Raw genomic sequence first — 12,083 nt, 5'->3', positions numbered from 1 at the left:
AATAAGAAGGCATAATTAAGTAAATCATATGAGTTATTGTTTTAAATTATTAAAGAGCTAAAGAAAGGTGTTTAGGTAAATAAAATAACAGACTTTTACCTAAAATAATATATTTATTTATGAAAAAATTGCCAAGGACTTAAATTACTACATTTGGTGAGATTCACCCGTATAGTTCCGAAATTGCTCCATGCAATTTTTCAGTAGCGGAAACATCATCTTGGTGGAAAGCACTTCAATTACAATGAAGTGAAAATTAAATAATGTGTAGCACCTTCTTTAAACATTAAAAAAGTCAAAAATATAAAGTGTTTTATGATATTATATTGGTTAGTCTTTTCTATGATTGTCATAGATTCCAGCACTGTACAGAAAGTGTCATATTATGCTGGAAGATTTGGTAATGTGTTTGACATTTTTTAATCTCCTTCTGGACTTAACTATTTAATTGATAAAACAGAGTTTTCAGTTTAACTTATATGAGTGCTCAAATTTTTGCTGGATGTATGTCTTAAATTTTATAAACCTTGTTACAAATTGTATTTATGCAAATCAGAACCCTCTTGTAGATTATATACATTTTCACAGCCGTTTTTTGTGGTTCAAAACATGGATATTACTGTGTAGTTAATGTAGCATCTAGTTTTTGACACTCAGCTATCTAATTATTATAATTTGTAATACTTCTATGATTTCCTTCAACCAAGTTCATACAATCTTAAAACTTACCAAATTTGCTAGAAACTATCTGCCAGTTTGAAAACATGATTGCTTGTCGCAGGTATTTTTATTTTGTTTTAGGTAGAGATTTAACAAAATTTCACATATAGTAAATTTATATTTTAGTAGTTATGTCTGTTGTTATTTATTCCTGTTAAAAAGGTGAATCCCCCTTCCTTATTAATCAATCAGTCCCTTTGTTTGTTGAAAGTACAGTGTAGTACAACTGTAACCAAAAAACAATAAACATAAACACATATAATAATGATTTAAAAAACGAAACTGGAAAAATGAAAACAACTGTGAGCTGAATAAATATTAAATAATGATAGATGCCTGTAAATCATTAATTGTACGAAAGTTTACCATTTCCTTTATTTATAACTTGTAATTATTGTGTATTATTACAGGCTAAAGAACGAGATCGTATTCGGAGACCGATGAATGCTTTTATGATATTTAGTAAAAGGCATCGTGCTCTAGTTCACCAACGACATCCTAATCAGGATAACCGTACAGTTTCAAAAATCCTTGGAGAGTGGTGGTATGCTTTAGGACCTGAAGAGAAGCAGAAATACCACGAATTAGCATCTGAGGTATTTGAAGACAAACTTATTCAAATGTAGTGATCTGTTAAATGTGGTCCTAATGAATAAAGATATCATTAATAATTTTTATAAAACATTAAACAAAGTTGTGTCTTGTAATCGGGTATACTTCTACCTTGTTTATTTACTAACATATTTTTGCTTTATTTGTTACCTTTAAAAAATATTTAGCGTATTTTGCTAAGCTAAGTGAAAATAAATTTTCTTTGTGCGAATCCTGTATATACAATAATATTAAAACTGAAGCTCAGAGTTTTTCTTCATAAATAATGTATATTCAATGATTTTGAATTCTAAAGAACCATATCTTTGATTTCTTATACCATGTTTATGTTTATCCTCATAAAAACTGAATTAGTGGGTAATATCTATTACTAATAAGTATTTGGTAGGCCTCATTTATGTGACTTTTTTGTTATTAGTTGATAAATCTCAAATCTTTGTTCACATTTTGTCAATTAGAAAAAAATTACATGTATCTTGTCATTCAAGTAATCAGTAGAAGTTACTTTACTAGAAGATCATGTCATGAAGAAAGAAATTTTAGTTGATTGCATCAAACAAAGAACACACTGTTTTACTTTGATATACAAAGTTTCACTATCACAAGTTTTGTTATATAAAAATTACAAGGTGTTTGGGAACTTTTTGAAACCTTGTCTATGCAAGATGTTGTAAAATATTCCTAATGTGTACAATTTTTTGTAAGGTTAAAGAAGCTCATTTCAAAGCACATCCAGAATGGAAGTGGTGCAGCAAAGACAGGCGGAAGTCATCGACTGGATCTAGCCGGGGGAAACTGGGGTCTGTGGATGAGGGTGTGGAAGGTGTAGTGATGGCAGCAATGTCACCCCCCGGACACCCTACCTCACCACAGCCCATAGCTGAAGTAGAGATCCCACAAGACACCACTGAGGTAACAACCAAGTGTTATTATTGTGTCCACTCATCCCGTCTTTGAGAAGCAATTTTAAATATTTACCCCAAGATTTAAATTTAAGTACATTGAAAAATAAATTCTGCCATCTATAATTAATTTGGAATACAAGAATATTATTAAAATACTATCACAAATAAATATGTGTGTTAAATAAATAAATATATCAAACTAATTGAAAGCAGAGCAGTTGACACAAAAATATATTAAGCAGGATATGCAAATAGGATAGTAAGATACACAGAAAATCTACTTTGTCTGGTTAAAAAGACGAAAAGCCTTTCCATCAAATTCGAGTTCAATTATTAAAATTTTAAAATCAGTTAAAAAATTTTTTTTGTTGTTTTTAGCTTTAAACAAATTTTTTTAATATGAAAGGTATTAAATGGTTAAAATAGAATTACTGTTCTTGACAGTTATACTATCATCACGCTTCTTTCAAACTATTATTATAACTACTAAATTACAATCTTTAACAACTCTGATTAAAGAACTTGCATCAGTTATAAAAATGATTACTATTAATAATATCATTGTGTTTAAAAATATGATATTTAGAAGGAATGCTTTTTAAGAAGTTAATTTTTCTTTAATACTAAACTACACATTTTAAAACAGTAATTATACATTTTCTTCATATTTTAACATAGTTAACATACAAGTTTATTTTAAATCGTGCTTATGAGTATTTTTTTTCAGAGAAATTTGTCACCATTTCTAATAATTAAGTATTTTATTGCCATTTTTACGTCTTCATCATCATTGTAGTGCTTGCTGCTGACTTTTAGGATGTAAAAAAATGGAAATAATTTTGAGCAAGGTCGAAGGTAAATGACAGGTGGTTCAAAATCTCCCAGCAGGAAGAACAGATCAAAGTTTTGTGAAGCAGGAAATTCTGTTTGTCAGTGTCTTATGTTCAGAATTGCGAGGTCCTTGGAACATACCTATCTACAATCACTGGTTTTCAGTCCAAGAAAGTGTACCTGTAATATATAAAACTGTAACCTTTATTTCATGAAATCTGTTTTTCAGGTAGATCTCAATGTTGATATAATGTTTTAGTAAAACCCAATTTCCCCATTTTCATAAATTTCATGATTTTAATATTGTTTATGGTTCACATGTGAAAGACCCAGGGCAAATCACAAAATGTAATCTCTTGTCTATGTTAGAACAATTCGGAATTTTAATTTAACTTTATTGATTGTGGATACTGTCAAAAATAGCTTAAAAAGAAATTTGTGATTCCAGAACACATGGTATATCAAATTAAGATTATAAGTGTCCATTTCAAAGGTTGTTTTATTTTCCTTTAAATGTGAATCAATATGTCTTATCAAGAGTTCTTGTATTTCAATCAAACCCAATCAAATTATTTGAATTCTCATTTTAACAATAGTCAGTAAATAAACAATCCGTTCTGAATTTGTAGTTAATTGTGAACTTTCTTATATTGGATAGTAAACAAATTCTTCTATCTTACTAACACTAACAGTTTATTTTAGGCAAAACTTCATGATGGAGTTAAAGTTGCTGTTTATGAAGAGGAATTCTCTGATGATGATAAAATGGTAAATATCATTTTAATTTTCATCAGATTTCAATCTTCCTCTTTTTAATTAATTTTTTGAATCCTGTTGAAATTTAAATTTCAGTTTAAATGTTTTATTGGGCAATGAAATGTTTGTGTGCAGGTAATTTGCTGTGAGGAAACAGAGATTGATCTCAAATGTAAAGAAAAGGTGACTGATTCTGATTCTGAATCTCAAAGTGAGACGGAGCCACTCATTGAGAACAAAGCATTTCCTCAGCAGAGATTTAGTCCTGTATCAGGAGTTAAAGCAACAGGAGAAGTCACTTGCCGCCCAAAACCCATCAAAGCAAGGTAAGATTGGATCATGTGAGTGATTAGACCTAGTGTACTAGTACTAAAAGAAACACATGTAGAATATATATCGAATTGTGCAAGGGGGAATATGAATATTTCTAGCTACAGCAGACGTATAGATAAATTAGGTCTCGAAGTTTATAGATTGCACATATGTGAAGCAGGATAGTGATATGTTTATAGTTTATTACTTCTACATAGAAAACACATTTACTCTGGAAGTTAAGGTGTGTAAAACAATGATAGTATTTATTTTTATAGAATATCGTATTTAGTTCACAAACTTATATCATATTATACAAACTTATATTTATATAGTATTTGTATTCAGTATACCATTTATTTAACAGTTTGACATGAAACAACTAGTTTTGTATGTTAGAAGGACAAGACTCTAGTGTGTCAGATTTCATTATTATAGAACATCGGGAAGTTCAAAAACAAAAATATAGTTCTTCTAGTAGTGCAATCCTCTATGGATGTTACATTTTAATAAAAATGTTTGTTTTTTTATTTAAGTTATGAGGCTTACGTGTGTCAAATTTTAACTTTGTATCATATAGAGAAGTTAGATAATTAGTGATGAGTGATTGCAGGCTTTGTTTTTTTTATATAAAGATTTGAATGCAATAATATTACTGGTTTTTAGTGTGTGGTATTATACGAGTTGGACATGTATAGTTTTTCGATTCCAGTAATGATGAAACCATTAAAAACTTCTATAAAAATGTAAAACTACAATGAAAATAGATGAACAAATCAGTGAAATTATTTAATTATGTGCATGATTTTTAGTTTGACCTAAAAAATCATTCAAATTTAAAGTACTTAATTTTTGGCGCCATCATTAGTTGTAATTAACAACCGCCACAAGTCTTACGCACGGACTCGTCCTTTCCTTGTGCGAGCGAGGTGTCGTAGATTGTACATCTCATGTCGCCTCGCCCTGCTGGAGAGGACAGTAATGGCGGATCGTCGGGAGTGGATGAGGGGTAAGGATGGACTCTCCTTGCGTGGTTTTATCCTCCAACCGCTTGGCCCCACTAAGGCTTGATTGGAACCAATACAGAGCAAGAGGTGCTGTGGCACTGAAACTTGCAGTTACACCTAAATGAACCATGGATCGTCGCACAGTACCTAATCTTATAGCACCTAAATTCTGATTTTTTTTTGCTCTAGGTGGTATAGGATTAGATGCTATAACATTAACAAGTTTTAAAATTGGTTATTAATTTGTTTATTTATGGTTATGTCACTTAGTGAGCGTGAAAGGATAACTCTTGTAATGATGCGTGGGTGGGGAGATAATGAAAGATCATATGAAGCAGTTAAAAATTTATTCAATGATACTTTTCCAGAGAGATATCCTATCTCTAAGTCCACAGTAATAAAGACAGTGGCCCGTTTTGTAGAGACTGGTAGCGTTAACGATCGTGTCAGAACTGGAAGACCAACAACAGTGACAGGTGAAGCCGCATCATTAGATGTTCTTCAGTCTTTTGTCGAGAATCCAAATGAATCAGTTAGATCTGCTGCAGAAACTCATGAAATGTCTCGTGAATCAGTCACAAAAGTGTTAAAAAAAGGCAGCTTTCAAGGCGTACCTAGTACATCTGATTCAGGAACTGAACGAAGACGACTTCGATCGGCGACTCGAATTTTGTGAAGTAATGATGGAATTGACCGAAAACAAATCCTTTTGAACGATATTTTATTTTCTGATGAGGCAACATTTATGTTGAATGGCAGTGTCAATAGACATAATTGTCGGTATTTGGACAACAGCAATCCGCACTGGAAAGAAGAGAGTCATACACAGCATCCACAGAAACTTAATGTTTGGGCAGGTATTATAGGAAATCAAATTGTGGGCCCATTATTTATCAATGGTAATTTAAATGGTGACTCATATCTAGCAATGCTCCAAAATGAGATAATTCCTGCACTACAAGCTGCTCTTGGTCGACAATTTCAAAGAATTTATTTCCAACAAGATGGCGCGCCACCACACTTTGCTCTCCTTGTTAGAGAATACTTGGATACAATATTCCCTCACAGATGGATTGGAAGACGTGGTGCAGTAGAGTGGCCTGCTCGTTCCCCTGATTTATCTCCGCTGGATTTTTTTCTTTGGAGATACCTCAAAGATAAAGTTTATCGTACTAAGCCTCGAGATTTGGCGCACATAAGAAATCTCATAGTCCAAGAAGCTCAAGATATTCCTCGTGACTACCTTCAAAATGCAGTGGATGGCTTTTACAACTGCCTAGGACATTGCCAGACGATGGGAGGAGAACATTTTGAACACTTGACTTTGATCACAGGTACTTAAAAATTGGTGTTTACTTGTAATACTTAATAATTTACATTGTTCAATTGTTTTAAAATTCAAATAGCTATAACTACTGAATGAATCCACCTTTTGAAGTCCGGTTTGCGGCATTGTACTCTGCTAAGTAAGAACTTTAATTTGATTCCAAACTTGACCTATGCTGCTATTTAAGAATTTTGTCTGACTCCTTGTGGACCGTCCCCCAAAGGGATTATCCAGTCGGTAATTGGGCAGATGTGTGCGTTACTATCACCAGTAAGCATGTGTGAACTTAAGTATTTCTTTCTATTGTGGTTCAAAAATTAAAAAAGAGGTTCCAGACTTAATTGTCACCATGTACACCAATCAGTGGAGAATCACTTATTGTTATTGTACTTATCACTCTCCCTGCTACTTACGTGTTTCGTAACACTCCTATGTTTTTCCATTGCAGATTACCTTCTGGAAGCCTAGAGAGTGGTGCCACATTTCAACATACACCCATCAGTGAAGAATCAGTCACTGTGTTATTGTCTTATACTTACCACCCTCCCTGATACTTACGTGTTTCGTAACACTCCTATGTTTTTCTATTGCAGATTACCTTCTGGAAGCCTAGAGAGTGGTGCCACATTTCAACATACACCCATCAGTGAAGAATCAGTCACTGTGTTATTGTCTTATATACTTACCACCCTCCCTGATACTTACGTGTTTCGTAACACTCCTTTGTTTTTTCTATTGCAGATTACCTTCTGGAAGCCTAGAGAGTGGTGCCACATTTCAACATACAACCATCAGTGAAGAATCAGTCACTGTGTTATTGTCTTATACTTACCCCCTCCCTGATACTTACGTGTTTCGTAACACTCCTATGTTTTTACATTGCAGATTACCTTCTGGAAGCCTAGAGAGTGGTGCACATTTCAACATACACCCATCAGTGAAGAATCAGTCACTGTGTTATTGTCTTATACTTACCACCCTCCCTGATACTTACGTGTTTCGTAACACTCCTATGTTTTTCTATTGCAGATTACCTTCTGGAAGCCTAGAGAGTGGTGCCACATTTCAACATACACCCATCATTGAAGAATCAGTCACTGTGTTATTGTCTTATACTTACCACCCTCCCTGATACTTACGTGTTTCGTAACACTCCTATGTTTTTTCTATCTGCAGATTACCTTCTGGAAGCCTAGAGAGTGGTGCCACATTTCAACATACACCCATCAGTGAAGAATCAGTCACTGTGTTATTGTCTTATACTTACCACCCTCCCTGATACTTACGTGTTTCGTAACACTCCTATGTTTTTCTATTGCAGATACCTTCTGGAAGCCTAGAGAGTGGTGCCACCTTTCAACATACACCCATCAGTGAAGAATCATCACTGTGTATTTGTCTTATACTTACCACCCTCCCTGATACTTACGTGTTTCGTAACACTTATGTTTTTTACATTGCAGATTACCTTCTGGATAGAGAGTGGTGCCACATTTCAACATACACCCATCAGTGAAGAATCAGTCACTGTGTTATTGTCTTATACTTACCACCCTCCCTGATACTTACGTGTTTCGTAACACTCCTATGTTTTTCTATTGCAGATTACCTTCTGGAAGCCTAGAGAGTGGTGCCACATTTCAACATACACCCATCAGTGAAGAATCAGTCACTGTGTTATTGTCTTATACTTACCACCTCCCTGATACTTACGTGTTTCGTAACACTCCTATGTTTTTTCTATTGCAGATTACCTTCTGGAAGCCTAGAGAGTGGTGCCACATTTCAACATACACCCATCAGTGAAGAATCAGTCACTGTGTTATTGTCTTATACTTACCACCCTCCCCTGATACTTACGTGTTTCGTAACAACTCCTATGTTTTTCTATTGCAGATTACCTTCTGGAAGCCTAGAGAGTGGTGCCACATTTCAACATACACCCATCAGTGAAGAATCAGTCACTGTGTTTATTGTCTTATACTTACCACCCTCCCTGATACTTACGTGTTTCGTAACACTCCTATGTTTTTCTATTGCAGATTACCTTCTGGAAGCCTAGAGAGTGGTGCCACATTTCAACATTACACCCATCAGTGAAGAATCAGTCACTGTGTTATTGTCTTATACTTACCACCCTCCCTGATACTTACGTGTTTCGTAACACTCCTATGTTTTTCTATTGCAGATTACCTTCTGGAAGCCTAGAGAGTGGTGGCCACATTTCAACATACACCCATCAGTGGAGAATCAGTCACTGTGTTATTGTCTTATACTTACCACCCTCCCTGATACTTACGTGTTTCGTAACACTCCTTTGTTTTTCTATTGCAGATTACCTTCTGGAAGCCTAGAGAGTGGGTGCCACATTTCAACATACACCCATCAGTGGAGAATCAGTCACTGTGTTATTGTCTTATATACTTACCCACCCTCCCTGATACTTACGTGTTTCGTAACACTCCTATGTTTTTCTATTGCAGATTACCTTCTGGAAGCCTAGAGAGTGGTGCCCACATTTCAACATACACCCATCAGTGGAGAATCAGTCACTGTGTTATTGTCTATATACTTACCATCACCCTCCCTGATACTTACGTGTTTCGTAACACTCCTATGTTTTTCTATTGCAGATTACCTTCTGGAAGCCTAGAGAGTGGTGCCACATTTCAACATACACCCATCAGTGAAGAATCAGTCACTGTGTTATTGTCTTATACTTACCACCCTCCCTGATACTTACGTGTTTCGTAACACTCCTATGTTTTTCTATTGCAGATTACCTTCTGGAAGCCTAGAGAGTGGTGCCACATTTCAACATACACCCATCAGTGGAAGAATCAGTCACTGTGTTATTGTCTTATACTTACCACCCTCCCTGATACTTACGTGTTTCGTAACACTCCTATGTTTTTCTATTGCAGATTACCTTCTGGAAGCCTAGAGAGTGGTGCCACATTTCAACATACACCCATCAGTGGAGAATCAGTCACTGTGTTATCATCTTATCCTTATCACTCTCCTCTCAATCCAGCAGGGGTCTGTGCATTTCAACCAACAGGAGGTGCATTCAAAACCATGCCCATATCACCGAAGGTAAATAAAACTGTTACTAAGTTTTTTAGGGAGTATAACACCTATTTAACCATGTCTGTCAACTCAAGTACTCTATTCCTATTCACTTCAAATAGAAGTGTTAGTTTGTTATGAGAGCTATTCTGAAAATAAGTTGTGATTAAATATGGTTTGCCTATTATAATAAGGTCAATGAACTATTTCATTCTCTAATAAAGAGCTTTATAATAGAGCTTTAATATTTGTGGTATTATTAATCTTTTGGCAAACATTTATAAGAGAGAAAATGATGTCAAATAAAGAGCCATTATAATAAAGCTCCAAGATTTATTGAAAACAAGCTCAAAATGACATCCAAAATAGTAAGCCTGGGTGTTTGATTATGGGATTGTCTTTGTCCATGATTATGCTACATATAAACACACAGCAAAATACTAAACAGTTTCAAGTTGAATTGTTGAACTTAAATCCTTTCCCATTCTTTAAAAATTCATTCCTGATTCTTGAATTAAACCTAATAGTTTTAATCAGCTAAGTTTGTTTGAAATCAAATCTTCGGAAACTGCCCAAGAACACCAAAAGTAATCCAAAAATACCACTGTTATAAAGAGATTTGCATTGGTTCAGGGAAATGGCTATATTTTAAGTCATATTCTACTATCATATATGTAGTCATATCCTATATTCTACTATCATAGATTATAAAATGCGATTCCAAAACATACACGTTTTGTTTTTGATAAATATGGGTATACGACGTGTGTCCAAAAAGTATCCGACCTTGACGTCTGGCATGAATTGACGTTACTCGGCGGCAAAGGCAATCTGGTCCCCTTCAAAGTACTCACCTCCACAAGCCACTACCTTATTCCAATGCTCCTCCCACTTCCGGAAATACTCCTTAAATTCATTTTGCGGAATGGCTAATAGGTCCTTCGTCGCATTTTGTTTTATTTGTTCAACATCGTCAAATCTTTTTCCTTTCAAAGGAATTTTTAATTTCGGAAATAGCCAGAAGTCACAAGGAGCTATGTCAGGACTGTAGGGAGGCTGTCATGGTTGGTTGATGTTGTGTTTCACAAAAAAACCCTGAATAAGATTTGAGGAATGAGCTGGTGCGTTGTCGTGGTACAGGATCCAGTCACGGCTTGTCCACAGTTCAGGTCGTTTCCTTCGCACTGCATCTCGTAGCCGCCTTAGGACCTCAAGATAATACTCCTTATTCACTCTCTGGCCTCTTGGAGCATATTCATGCATATAAACTTTCCGTATCATAGTAATCGTCTCTGATGCTGAAGGGCCAAGTTTTTGGCAAAATTTAATGCAAATGCGCTGCTCAACACGTTCAGTCATATTGAAATGCAACACACACACACACGGCAGTACTGTACGGAACAGAGCGCTGTGACTCACTGAGTGACCGGATCGTATTCAGTGCCTAATATGGGAAGGAGTAGCTCGCCCCTCCCCTCCAATAACCGGTTCAAGCCGGTCGGTTACACCGCGGCCGCCTACTGGTTGGCGGTCGGATACTTTTTGGACAGACTTCATATATTTGTCTGTTCCAAAAACTCGTGACTCTTAGAGCAAAATGACTTTGTTCTGATAAATCTCATAAGGATTGTCTCTCTCAAAAATTACAAAATATTTTTAAAAATAGAGTCCTGAAAAGTTTTAGATCAAAACATGCAAAAACCCAAAAATTGTACTCCTAGGATGTATAACAACCGAGCAGAATTTGTTACTACTTACTTTTCAGGGCTATACAAAATTAATGTTATAAAAACAACACATAATATTCTACAAGCTTCACCTGTAACAACAAATTTATTTAGTAAATCCACCTAGAGTAATTTTGTTTAAAGTCGCAAAATTAAAAAAATGTATTAGTTAGACCTAAACAACCTCCTGATGAACAGACCCAAAATTTCAACAAACCTTTTGGCAGTGAACCTTGTTGGAAACCTTAGAATTAAATACAATTCTATTTCAGTCTGTGCAAAATAACAAATACAACAAAACATTCGATGAATGCTTTTCTTTGAAAGGCATTAACCAAATTCAAAATTTACATAAGCTTAAAATTAATCATTTATAAATAAATTATTGGAGGGTTCTACTGACTAAACATTCCAAATGGTTTAAATTTAAGGTATAGATAATTAATTATATAGGTAAACTAGCAGTTGCCCGCAGCTTTGCACGCAATTTCCTGTTGAAAACCAGCACACTATATCCACGTATTATTTTTCTATCATATTCTAAACATTCCTGAGATAATTGATAGTCGTGAGCCTCTTGGGCGCATTATGAAGGTATGTACCATATTTCCTGCCTCTATCTTTCGTGGTTTATGCTTTGATAAGTTATTCAGTACAATTAATCTATAGAGATGAACCTCGATAAACTAATTAGGTTTAAAGAATCAAATTCGGTATGTTAAAATTAGTTTTCTGTCTAAGACATTTCTAGTAGTATTGTGGTGTTTGCCTTGTGGTCTGATCAATGAAAACCAATTTTGATCATAAAGCGTCTTCT

The 12,083-nt window shown here is 34.8% G+C and overlaps 1 protein-coding gene across 4 annotated transcripts in view; it reads left to right on the top strand.

The window, feature by feature from the left end:
• LOC124360562 (protein capicua homolog) overlaps window positions 1-12,083 on the top strand; it is a 60,977-nt gene that overhangs the window by 26,972 nt on the left and 21,922 nt on the right. For 2 of the 4 annotated variants that reach the window (XM_046814284.1, XM_046814283.1), the window contains exons 12-16: window positions 1,131-1,316; window positions 2,038-2,244; window positions 3,771-3,836; window positions 3,960-4,150; window positions 9,395-9,566. In XM_046814284.1, coding sequence (XP_046670240.1) covers window positions 1,131-1,316; window positions 2,038-2,244; window positions 3,771-3,836; window positions 3,960-4,150; window positions 9,395-9,566 — 822 coding nt within the window. The remainder of the gene's footprint in view (window positions 1-1,130; window positions 1,317-2,037; window positions 2,245-3,770; window positions 3,837-3,959; window positions 4,151-9,394; window positions 9,567-12,083) is intronic. The other 2 variants (XM_046814286.1, XM_046814285.1) reach the window with 1 other exon arrangement.

This window comes from Homalodisca vitripennis, chromosome 4 (genome assembly GCF_021130785.1).
Source record: "Homalodisca vitripennis isolate AUS2020 chromosome 4, UT_GWSS_2.1, whole genome shotgun sequence".
NCBI classification, from domain to species: domain Eukaryota; kingdom Metazoa; phylum Arthropoda; class Insecta; order Hemiptera; family Cicadellidae; genus Homalodisca; species Homalodisca vitripennis.
The sequence above is the reverse complement of the archived record's forward strand: the minus strand, read 5'-3'. Positions and strand labels throughout refer to the sequence as shown.